This window comes from Megascapheus bottae, chromosome 1, assembly GCF_031878675.1.
Source record: "Megascapheus bottae isolate mThoBot1 chromosome 1, mThoBot2.hap1, whole genome shotgun sequence".
Lineage (NCBI taxonomy): Eukaryota > Metazoa > Chordata > Mammalia > Rodentia > Geomyidae > Megascapheus > Megascapheus bottae.
Window position 1 is genome coordinate 75,352,740 of NC_143509.1, and position 12,027 is coordinate 75,364,766.

General features: G+C 38.6%; 1 protein-coding gene across 3 annotated transcripts in view; it reads right to left on the reverse strand.

Moving 5' to 3' along the window:
* Positions 1-223: 223 nt before the first annotated feature.
* The window catches only part of Crybg3 (crystallin beta-gamma domain containing 3), a 106,663-nt gene continuing 94,859 nt past the window's right edge, over positions 224-12,027 (reverse strand). For all 3 annotated transcript variants that reach the window (XM_090347565.1, XM_090347547.1, XM_090347555.1), the window contains 5 exons: positions 11,752-11,891; positions 8,787-8,910; positions 3,310-3,468; positions 1,886-2,045; positions 224-1,141 (listed from right to left, as the gene is read on the reverse strand). In XM_090347565.1, coding sequence (XP_090203691.1) covers positions 1,053-1,141; positions 1,886-2,045; positions 3,310-3,468; positions 8,787-8,910; positions 11,752-11,891 — 672 coding nt within the window. In that variant the 3' untranslated portion in view covers positions 224-1,052. The remainder of the gene's footprint in view (positions 1,142-1,885; positions 2,046-3,309; positions 3,469-8,786; positions 8,911-11,751; positions 11,892-12,027) is intronic.

Below are 12,027 nucleotides of genomic sequence, written 5' to 3' on the forward strand. Positions count from 1 at the left end.
CTGGAAAAGTTGGGAATGAAACTTACAGTTGTCTCATGTTGTGTGTAACCCAGGAAAGAAAATAGTGTGCTGTTGAAGGTGGTGATAGATTACTGGAAATGAAACCTAAGTTGCTTTCCTGATTTTTGCTGAACTGCTAAACTACTAAAAATGGGAGTAAAACAGAGTTTTCTGTCACTGAAAACAGAAACTGTATCTTTACTAAGATGGTAAGGGCAACAAACAAAGCTCAAAAGCTCACTTTAATTTGAACATACAGATTACTTTCCTTTTCCTTAAGGCAAAGAAAAAAAAATTGAATAGTAAGGGCAAATTGGGCCCAACCTAGGATGAAGTCTCAGCACCTGGACAGGTGACCACTGTGAAGGAACTTGTCACCTTGAAGGACATCTTGTTAATGCTGGTGTGCAGGTGGGTGCTCTTACAGTTCGAAACTAGTTTGAAACAAGGGAGTAGAGACCCATCACAGGATACTCCATTATGGATGCCTTTTACCTAACAAAGCCACTGTCACTCTTGGGAGCCAGTTAAAAGTATAAATATTTGTGGGGTGTTTTAATTAATTATAAAGCTTCAATACAGAAACTTTTAACTACAATAGCAGCTTAATAGGAAAGCTTACTAAATACACTTTCAAATGTTGCTAAGGAATTATCTTTTTGCAAAAGTAGGACAACCTGTAGGAGTGTACTTCCCTGTGCTTAGCCCTCTCACAAGTGGTTAGTGGTAGAAAAACATGTAACAGCGCTGACAGCATCACCTGCATTGGGCCATCGAGAAGAGGACTCGTGTGTGATGGTTAGGAATGCGAATACGGGCTTCAGGAAACTTGATCACTTACAACTGAAAATTGTTAACGTTTTCGTTGTAGGAACACTGAATGGTTTGGTAAGAATATTTTGAGCTTTTCCATGGTTAAGGAATAACATGTCTTAAAGCTTAGAAAAAAGTTTCTTCCACTTGGTGTCCAGTAGAGTGAGGACGCAGTTGCTTCCTTTCCATCTTCACAGGGAGATGAGAGAAGAGACGTTGCACTGAGATCCCGTTGACTCTCACAATATTTCAATGTCCCATATCTGTGTTTCTTCTCCCTCCAGGGGCTGATTTATAATGACATGAGTCTTGTCATAATAACTTCCTCCTAAGATGAAAATTCCAAAAGAAAAGATGATTTGTTTACCCTAAGGGCTGAGCAACTTCACAATTTCCATAAGCTTTTGTTCAGCTGACTGTATATAGCTGAATATGTCATTTACAAAGCAGCCTGAAATGGGAAACTGATGTTGAACAGGAATAGTCATTATTCACCTCAAAATGGACCATAATTATGACTCGCACGGAAACACCAGCAGGTGTGATACATGACTGTAGAAACAACTAGTCCTGCTGTTCATTCTTCAGAATGAAGTGCCTTGAGAGAACTCTGGCTGAATGTCAAGGCATTGTACTTTTGCTTCTGAATCAACTGAGGCTGTGACTAAACAAATTAAATGCAACTGACCTTGATGCATTAAAAAACAAGGTTAATTGATGACTTGCCATTAACTGAAACCTTTTAAAAGACCATGGCAATTTAGTTTTTTTTCCTTTTTCCCCAAGAAAAATTAACATTTATGGTTTATGATGCTCCAAATTTACAATTGCTCAGTATGCAGAATTATTTGTTACAAATGAACACTTTACAACTGTATTAGGGAATGGAAAAAAAAAACCCTTTAAGGCTCTTTTTTTTCTACTTCATTCTTATAACTATTATTGTAAAATTGCACACCTTATGTTCCAAGAGTAACTGAAAAAAGTTTACTTAACATTTTCTTATTGGAATATCCTTTATCTAGAGACTCTAGGGACACAAAACATTAGGTTACCATTACCAAAAGCCCACCTTTCACATCGAGGACAAGTTGATCACTGAGATAAGAGCTGATGGTTCCGTTTTTATTCAGTCTCCACTTCTGCCTGAATTGACCATGCTCAGTCCATAGGGCTACCTTAGCTCCAGGTGTGTCTCGGCCCCCAATCACATCAAGGCATGTATCACTAGCCTAGAGTGGTTAAGGAATGAAATGGCAGTAATGTGCTTGCAAAAGTGAATTGAATAGTCATTTTGCTATTAGGCAAAAATCTTAAGACATTAACCTGTCACTGTTTCTGACACTGTCTTAAAAGAATGAATTCAATATAATTTCAATAAGTCTTTAAAAAAAAATCTATTCTGGGGTCAGGAGCATGGCTTAGTGGTAGAGTGCTTGCTTACCATGCATGAAGACCCTGGCTCAATTTTTCAGTACTACATACATAGAAAAAGCCAGAAGTGGTGCTGTGGTGCAAGTTGTAGAGCTCTAACCTGGAGGAAAGCCCAAGGACAGTGCTTAGGTTCTGAGTTCAAGTCCCAGGACTGGCAAAATAAAATAAAATTTATTCTCAGTTAGGCAATGGTGACTTGCCTATAATCCTAGCTACACAGGAGGCCGAGATCTGAGAACTAGTTCAAGGCCAGACTGGCTACAGTCTGGCCTTGAGACTCTGCTCCAATTAACCACCAGAAAACTGGAAGTGGTGCTGTGGCTCAAAGTGCTAGAATGCTAGCCTTGAGCAAAAAGAGCTTAGGGGCAGCATCCAGAACCTGAGTTCACGCCCAGGGCAGATGAACAGACAAACTTCTAAGTACAGGGTACAGAAACAGAAATAGAAGTACTCTATTGTTTTTAAAAGGACACATGTAACAGATGTTCAATATGATTTTTGAGATTAAATGTTAAAGCCCTGCTAGCTTAGATGTATTATGTTTAGCTTTAGTTTTTATTTTAAAAGCAAATAATGCTAGATATCCAGGCAGTAATTTCATTTAAATGTTTTTCATTTTTGAAGCAGAAGTAGGTAAGTCAATGGTGATACAATAGTTTAATTTTTTTTGACTGGTGCTGTATCCTCTATAGCATTAATCACAAAATTTCACTTTTAAACCTCTTCTAATAAGTTTCCTCAACTACCAACTAAATTTATATTCAAAAAGGAATGAGTTTTTGACAAAGCAGATTTTATTTGGATTGTCAAGTGTGAAACATCCAATTCAAATCCAGTAACTTAACAGTGTTGGTTTGAAAAAAATCATTAATGTGTATCCAGGTGGGATAGCTCACACTAGCATTTTTATGATAGAGTGACCTGTTTGTTTCTATGAAGTTGCATTGATTTGTTTTTAGGAAATTGTCAGTTGATTTGGCAATAGTCGTAATTTCTTGAACAAAAAAAATTTAAAAAGCCAAACATCAAAAAATAGAGTTCCCTGTGGGTGGGATTGCTTACCTTGGATTTAAAGAGTCCTCGACAATAGTGCCAGATCTGAGTGTCCTTTCCATTATAGGGAGAGATGCACACAGACATCGCCCTGCTGTCCGCGAGATTTCCAGTTACTGTCAGATATTTATCCTGGGCTCGGTTCTTTATTCTGATATACACTGCAGGCTGTGAATGGAGACACGGCCATTTAGACACAGCTTTTCTTATCTAGAAAGCAATCCTTCTAGAGGCCAGCTTGTAGAGGAGAGAGTTGACTAACCTACTTCTGTCCATTACACGTTTACTTCCTTTAGCTAAGAGGTATACATTAGTATTTTCTATTGATAAATCATGAGCCCGTTGGCCCGCATAATCTACTATACTCATTGAAAAGTAGCTTTTTGGAAAGTAAAACTAGCAGTTTCACTTGCAAGAACTCAAGCTGGGAATAGTGGAGAAAATTAGGGATTTGAAAAGTTTCATTAAATATGTCTCAGCCCTTGTGAGGAAGGAAAGGGTGGGGATGAGAGGCACAGCCCAGATGGATCTTAAAACAACATAAGAGATATGAGAACAGTGGTCAGACATGCTGTCTTCAAGTTGTGATTAAACAGCAAATGATTAGTTTGGAAGGTCCTAAAAAGCCCAGACAGCTGAGATTCTAAGTAGTTGCCTTATGCTGTTTACTGGGAATTTATCTTTTGCAAGGAAAGAGACCACATATGGTTCATCACTAATGAGGTGACAAAGGATGCAACTTCATTGCCTGGCATATACACAGCATATTTTAAAATAAAATGTTAGATCTGGACTTGCCTCTAGGGATGATAGTGAATATTTATTAAGCCATTAGTCAAGCAATGTGTTAAATGCTGTGTCAGAATAACTAGAACCCTTTCAGAAGGTGCAATTAAGGTTTTAGTTTTACATGGATGTGTAAATATCTTTACACCAAACTCTTCTTCTTAAACCTAGGTTCTTAAGACCCAGCTACTCTCAAGATAAAGAGAGAAAGAGACTAGTTGTAAGAGTGTCAATGTCAAATTTGTTCAAACCATGGTCCATGCTTCCTGCCCTAATGTAAATAAAACAGAAGACACCAGTAATCCTTCCATCCTTTGAGTACTGACATCCCAGGTAGGACTTCAGCCTGCTACTTACTAAAAGAACACTTTCACACTAAGAAACTTGTGTAAATGCAAAACATGCTATGATAAAGAGCAATAAATATCATATTTTGAGATATAGGGTACCACAACTTGAATGTAGTTAAATTTTGGTAATTTGCTACCATGATTAGCACTCCTAAGAAGATTCATATTGTGAGCAGTTAAATTAGCAAACAGAAGGGAAATTTGGTTAATTGAATTGGAGAACAGGACCCGTATATGGCAATATGTCTTAATGTGGACTACTACTTTCACTTTCAAAATGCAGAATACTTAAATATAATTCGGCCTGGTTTCCCACTGGAGCTATTACTAATTCTTGAAGATTCAGGGTATCTTCGTTCTGTTTCATTACTTTGTACAGGTAAAGAAACAGGTATGACCTTCACAAATGACAGAATTTCTATTACTTTGGGACTAAACATCAGTTTTAATCAATTATATCAAGCAAGGTACCAATTAACCTTATTACACATTTGTAGTCTGACTCCTCTGTAATTACATTTAAAAGCACTCATGTGCATTATAAGTACCTCAGTGACTTCCTAACACATCCTCAAAGAGGCTTATGTTCTAATCATTCCTCAGTTTCTACCCAGGCATATTAACTACAGAAGTGCCTAATATAATCCATAAGCCACTATATAAGAATTTCTATTCAAAAGGAAATGTACTCATTACCTGACAAATGTAACTATAATGCCTCTGTACATCACCTTTATAATAAATTTTTTTAACTTTTGGAAATTAAAAACAAATGTAAAAAATCCCCCATAGAATACCTTTGTTGGATTTCCAAAGACTTTAAATTATATAAGCAAGAGGAACATATTTTAAACATATTAAACAGCAATGAAAATTTTCTCAGTGTTAAACTATTAATGTTTTTGGAAGCAGGAGTCACATGATTTTGCAGTTAATAAAGCCAATATGAAATCCCACTTCTACCTTACTGTTCTCCTTGTGACTTTCCAGTGGAATGAGCCATCATCTCATGAACTGGAAATGAGGACTTAGAGACACATGGGTCATAGCTCGTGTGCTACATACTCTTTCAGTAATACTTTGGTATTCCTCAGAGCACCTCTGGCTCTCTTAAGCAACACTTTATTACCACACTAATATAAGTCCCAATGTTCTAAGAGACCCTTTACAACACATTGTTATTTGAAATCTCACAAAATGATATGTAAACCTATAATCATAGTTTAGAAAGTGAGAAAATGAAGTGGCCCACCAAAGTCATACAGTGTATAGACAGCTAAGGTAAGCACGTGAGTGATCAGAACCCCAGTGCTGAGAATAAGTGTGGTTTATACCCATGGTGCACGGGTGTGGGGACAGCAAAGGGTGACAAATTAGATTAATACTTTAACATTGTGTCTGGCCAGCACATCAGATTCTCAGTGTTTCCATCCATGATGCCACACTCATCTCACAGCCTGAGATCACAGACACACTCTGGAAATGCCGACTTTTTCAGGAGAAAAGTACAATGTGGTTAACTAAGAAAAGAGATTTTTGGATACATAATAGGTTTGAGTTCAAAAATATTAATGCTAACCCTTGGATTGCTTTGGCCCAGGTGCTTTGCCTCTCTGAGCCTCATTATTGCTAGAAAGTGAGGATAATAATTTCTATATCCAAGGACTATTGCCAGAATCAAGAGATAAAGATTACAGAGAAATACAGAGAGCAAATTGGATCCACTGGCCATCCTAACCCTCAGCCATCTATAAAATCATCTCCCAAAAATACCTCCCCAGTTCCAAGTATGTATATATACTTCCCTTCTCCAAATTAGGCACTGCCTCTGGCTTTTTGATGATTCTATATCATTTTGCATTTTTAAAACATAAACTGTACTCTAGGCAAAACTCATGTCAGTTTTTTATGTTCCATCATAACTGCATGATAGCTAACATTCATTCTCCCATTTATACATTCATGTCTTCCTTGAGTGAATAGTTCCTGAGCTCCTACAAGGTGCGAGAGGTTGTGTCTGGCTCAAAATATGCATAGCCAATCACTTCTTTTCTCACTTTTTTTTTTTTGCTGTACAGGAGTTTGAACTCAGAATCTTAAACTTGGCAGACAAGTAGGTGCTCTACCACTTGAACCACACTCCTAGCCCAAAAGCCAGTTGTTGTTAGGGTGTTTGGTACAGAAACTGTACTTAAATGGTTCTAAACAACACACATGGTCTTATAGACAAAAGAGCCAGGTGTTTCAGAATCTCATTTAGCCTGGCAAAGAGTATGGAGTGGCATCTGTGAGGATATGACTTTTCTATTAAATTCTGAAGAATGCTTAAGAATCAGCCAGGAGGATGACAATTGTGACTCAAATGTTACACCACTTGCAGAAGGCCCCAAATTCCACACCCCAGTACTGCCAAAACAAACAAACGAACAACCAGTCAAAGTCACTAAGTATGCTGCAGGTGGATGTGATAGTTCATATAATTCATCCCAGGTGGAATCCCAGCTACTTGGGAGGCAAGGATCTCGAGAATCTCAGTTCATAGTGAGCCAGAGGTTACTAGGACACCATCTCAATAAAAAAAAAAAAAACTGGGTCTGCTGAATACACCTTTAGTCCTAATTGCATGAGAGGCATAGGTAGGAAAGCCAGGGTTATAGGCTGACCCAAGGAGGAAAAAAAAAATACAGGAGACACTATATGAAAAAGAAAAAGGAAAAAAATAACTAAAGCCAAGGCTCAGAAGTTATATCTCATGTTTGCCTAAGGAGTGCATGGTCCTGAGTTCATACCCCAAGCTAGACGAATATCGACGAAGAACATTCTTCACAGTGGGTATGGCTTTGTTAGCAGCTTGCTGGGGCAGAATTGAAAACACTCTCCACTTTGATGCATGTGACAGCTGCAGGCATGAGGAGGAGATGGAGGAGGGATGAGCTGGTGAACTGGGGGTAGGGGGGAGAGCGTACAATGTATCCTGATTGCAGTGGGAAGCTTTTCAACAGAAGTCTGACAAAGCAGTAGGTGTGCAATAAATACTGTTTTAATTAAATTCCCAGGATCCAATCTGAGTGTTATGTAAGCAGGGGGAAAAATCCTAATACTAAGAAAGTAAAATGAGAGTAATACCAAAGTCCGTTCTTCTTTCTCTCATTTGCCTCATTTGGCTTATAGTATTTTACTTTTCCATGAAGAATGAACATGGCAGACTCAAAGCTAAAATCTTTAGATACAATATGGTGAACTGGATAGAATCTACAAGATTTCCTATGTAATGCTAATCCACTCCCCTGCTACATAAAAAGCTACCATAACCAAGATATCAAATCAATCCAGAGGCCCCTCAGTGGATGAATGGATCAAGAAAACATGATAGATGAATACTGAATTTCTTCATTTCCATCAGCAATAATAATACCATTCATAAGGAAATATTAATACTTGGAAAAATTATTTTAAAAGAAGCAAGCCAGAGAGCCAAAGAAACACAGGCTACATGGTTTCACTCAATTGTAAAGAACGTGTCTATAATCTACAAGTAATCACACAAGAAGGTAACTAACAAAGAAATACACTTGGATGTGATAAATTATTATACAGAACACTAGACATTCACACAGTGAACCCAAAGAAGGATATTCCTAGGAGAGGATCACAATGGCCCAATAGCTATTTGCTTATGATCATATAGAATAATATTTATTGAAATGAAAATGAACACCAAGAAACAGAAGCAAGAGTTTTTTTTTTTTTTTTTTTTTGGTCAGTTATGGAGCTTGAACTCTGGGCCTGGGCGTTGTCCCTGAGCTCTTCAGCTCAAGATTTACACTCTACCACTTGAGCCACAATGCCATTTCCAGTTTTCTGGTGGTTAACTAGAGATAAGAGTCTCATAGTCTTTCTTGCCCAGTCTTGCTTTGAACCTCGATTCTCAGATCTCAGCCTCCTGAGAAGCTAGGATTACTGGTATCAGCCACTGGTACCTGGCTATTTCCTTTTTTCTTGTATGTAAATTTATCTATCTTGGTGAGGGTAAAGGGGAGAGCATAAATGACAGCACAAGTCACTGATACTCACTAGAGTCTATGTTGAAAATTAGCTATATAGCTTGTGGGGGATGGGAGGGGAAAACTGGGAGAAAAACAATGGAGGGGGTAACACTGTTCAAAAAGAAATGTACTTATTACCTGGCTTATGTAACTGTAACCCCTCTGTACTTCAGGATAACAAACGAACAATAAAAAAGGTAAACAAAATTAAATGGACAATATATCAAATGCTGTGGTTTACAACAGTTCTGCCAGAAAAAAAAAAAATCAAATAGCTTGGATGTCATGGTTCTTTGCCCCTTACCTGCTTCATGGGACGGAGGGAGCCAATTGTTTTCCACCCACTAAATGCTGTCCAATTTGGGATCTCATTAGGTTCAAGCAGAATCTGTCTTCCCAAAAAATTGGATCCTTCATATGCTATCCATCTATAAGAAAGAAATAAAAAAAGGAATAAAAAACAACAACAACAAAAAAGAGTCTAGGTAAAAGGCCCTACTACTCTACTTATGGGTCCATTCTTAACAACTTCTGAGTTTATATATTTAAGGTAAAATTCCTCATTTTCCTAGTAGGAAAATTAAGATGGCCCTGGAGGAAATCCACTGGTCTGATCAGAAGATGGAGATTCCTTTGAGGTTACCACCAAAATGAAGCCAAGGTGCATCCAAGTCAGAAATTCTATATTCCTGTAGAGCACTAAGACTTGTCTCAAAGCATTGTGACATTCAAAGACAATCAGGTGACTGTCATATACACTTTAAGACCTTATGCCTAACTGAATCCTTTGCGGACAAATCCATCCATCTCTTCTCAAACTCATCAACCAAATGCTGCTTCAAAGAAGACCCTGTCTTGTGAAGGGTTTTCCTTCACAAATCCTCTCTAATAGCCTTGCCTTTCATCTAACTTGTGTTAAGAGTGTAGAGGTTCCTGGGGCCTCAGCCAGGAATCTCAAGATATATCCAGTGGCATTTAGGAATGTGCTTGCCTTTATACAGTAGCTATGACAAGCTGATAGTCTGAAAAAACTATCAAGATCATGATTGAAAGTCTGCTGAGCCCTGCTCTAGGTGGTTGCCAAGCTGCACAATGAAGGAGAAAAGGCTGAAATGGACAAGAGGACCCAAGTTCTCAGCAGGACTCAAGGTCATGGCTGACAGACGTAGGAGACTGATGGGGAGAGGGCCTGCATTCCTTAGTTTAGATCAGGCACCTTGTGTATTAGGGATTGCCTTGTCTTGGGCCAAGGGATGCACAGCCATGGAGCTGAGCTTACTGAGCACCCACGAAAGGGTGTCAAGGGCCTAGTCCTCAGGAATGTGTTCTCCCACAGTTAAGGACTTTCTTTGGTTTGGATGAATATCTTCCAAAGGCTCATGGGTTAAAGTGCTAGCCTCCAGCATGGATCTACTGGGAGCTGGTGGAACCTTGAAGAGCCAGTGCCTACTGTGAGGTTCTGAGGTCATTAGAGATATGACCTGAAAGAGTATTATGGGATTCCAACACATTTCTCTTCCTCTTACTTCTTGGCTTGTAATAGATGCAGGTTTGCACCACTTCACACTCCTACCCTGATATGGAACCCAGAAGCTTTAAGCCATGGGGACACTATTCTTAGGGCTGGAACCTTCAGAACCAACAGCCCAAACTAGTCTCTTCTAAGTGAAGTGTCCTGGGTATTTTGTTATAGTATTGGGAGGTTGATGACTACAGGCTTATTGCTATAGTTGAGGCTTCAGCCCTTCTGTTTTCCAAAGGAAACCTTCTTTAAGCTCAGAAAGGGAAATATCCCTTAGGAACTTGTACCTTGTTTGGACAGAAAAAGACACCAACTTGAGCATAAAATTGTGGGGAAAAAAGGTACTGAGGAAAGCTTGATGTATGAAAACTGTGGAAGCTTGGGTAGAGATTACTAAACTAAACCTATTCCCTCAACAACTGAGATCAGGCCTGGCCATCTTGTGATACTCTCTCATCTTTATCTTGCCTATAAAAGTCTATGATAGGGATAGCCATCTCTGTAGCTTCTTCATTCTTTAAGTAACTGAGAAGCTTCAGGTATAAAATCAGGACAAGATTTTAAATAAACACGCCTCTTTATATATTGAGTTTAATGAATTCCACAGGTGAAAAGGCTGTGTGGGATAACACTTTAAAGCCTGAGCCTCATTATCATCACAGATCACAGACATGACATAAAAAAGGGATTAGAACAAAACGACTTGTCACTGAGGGTGGATGCCTGTGCTTTAAATGGTATCCTGTAAGTGATCTACAGCCGAAGAAAGTCTTTCAACAGCTCTCATTCTTCTTTCATCTGTACAGTTCTCTTCTTAGAAAATCTAGAATAATAGGTAGCTTATAAGCCAAAGACAATAGAATAAAAGAGCACAAGCTTTCCAGAAGTGTAAAAAATAAGAATCTTTCAGTGTGAGTCAAATATCGATTTAACTCAAGAATGTAAAAAAAAAAAAATAAGTAGAAAAATGTGAAAGTCTTAACACCACAGGGATATAAAATTCAGTTCAAATGGACTTAAGCAGTAAGTAATATCCTGGAATCTTAGGCTTAGAGAGAGAAATCAATTTATTTGAATAAACCTCAAACCAGCAAAATGCTTTGCAGGAGAAATTTTAAGCTCTCATATGTCTGAATACTATAAAAGTCACTTATTGTAATTGTTGGCTTAATTTTCAATTTATCCTCTTGGCTTTCTTGATTTTCCTCAGATATTTAAACAAATGGATTTGATTATCACATACTTCAAAATCCATGGAAAATAATAACAGCCAAATTTATATTACTCATCAGGAGCTGTGTGTACATGCGTGTGCATGTGTGCTCGTGTGTGTGTGTGTGTGTGTGTGTGTGTGTGTTTAGATAATTTTTGGTACTATACACCAGCAATACAGAAGTAGGAACTGTACTGTATACCAAAGTCTTCCACAATGACTCAAGAGGCAGAATGTCCAGGGATCAAGCAGCTACAACTTCAGGCAGACACACCTCTCACCATTTTTGCTAGCCCAGACACAAAAGGACCTGTGACACTTATCTCCAATTAACCTCTAGAAGTGGGGCTGGGCTCAAGGGTAGGGTGGTAGCCTTGAGCTGAAGAGCTCAGGTCCCAGGTCCCCACCACCCACAAAAACAAACAAAAAACCAAAATAACAAAAACAAAAACCGAAGTATGGAAATAAAAGGCAGCCATGAAATTCTGTACTCCAAAGTAACCATGCCAGAGACGGCCCTTCTCCCATACTTACAGTCCACTTTTCACCCACACAGACTGGGTATAGAAGTGCAGGTCCTTGTTCAAAACGGAATTCACAGCCTCTTCGAGATGTAACTCTCGTCCCTCACATTGTTCCAAAGCAAAAAGACTGATGGAGGGTTCTTCAAAAACCTAATAGCACAAAGCAGAGAAGATATTAGCATAACAAGTGTCAGACTTCAGCAACATCCCATTCTGAATGGAGGCTACCCGGGAGCCATCCATGCTCAAATTCTTTCTTCACTGTTCTCCAAAGATGTAATTGTCA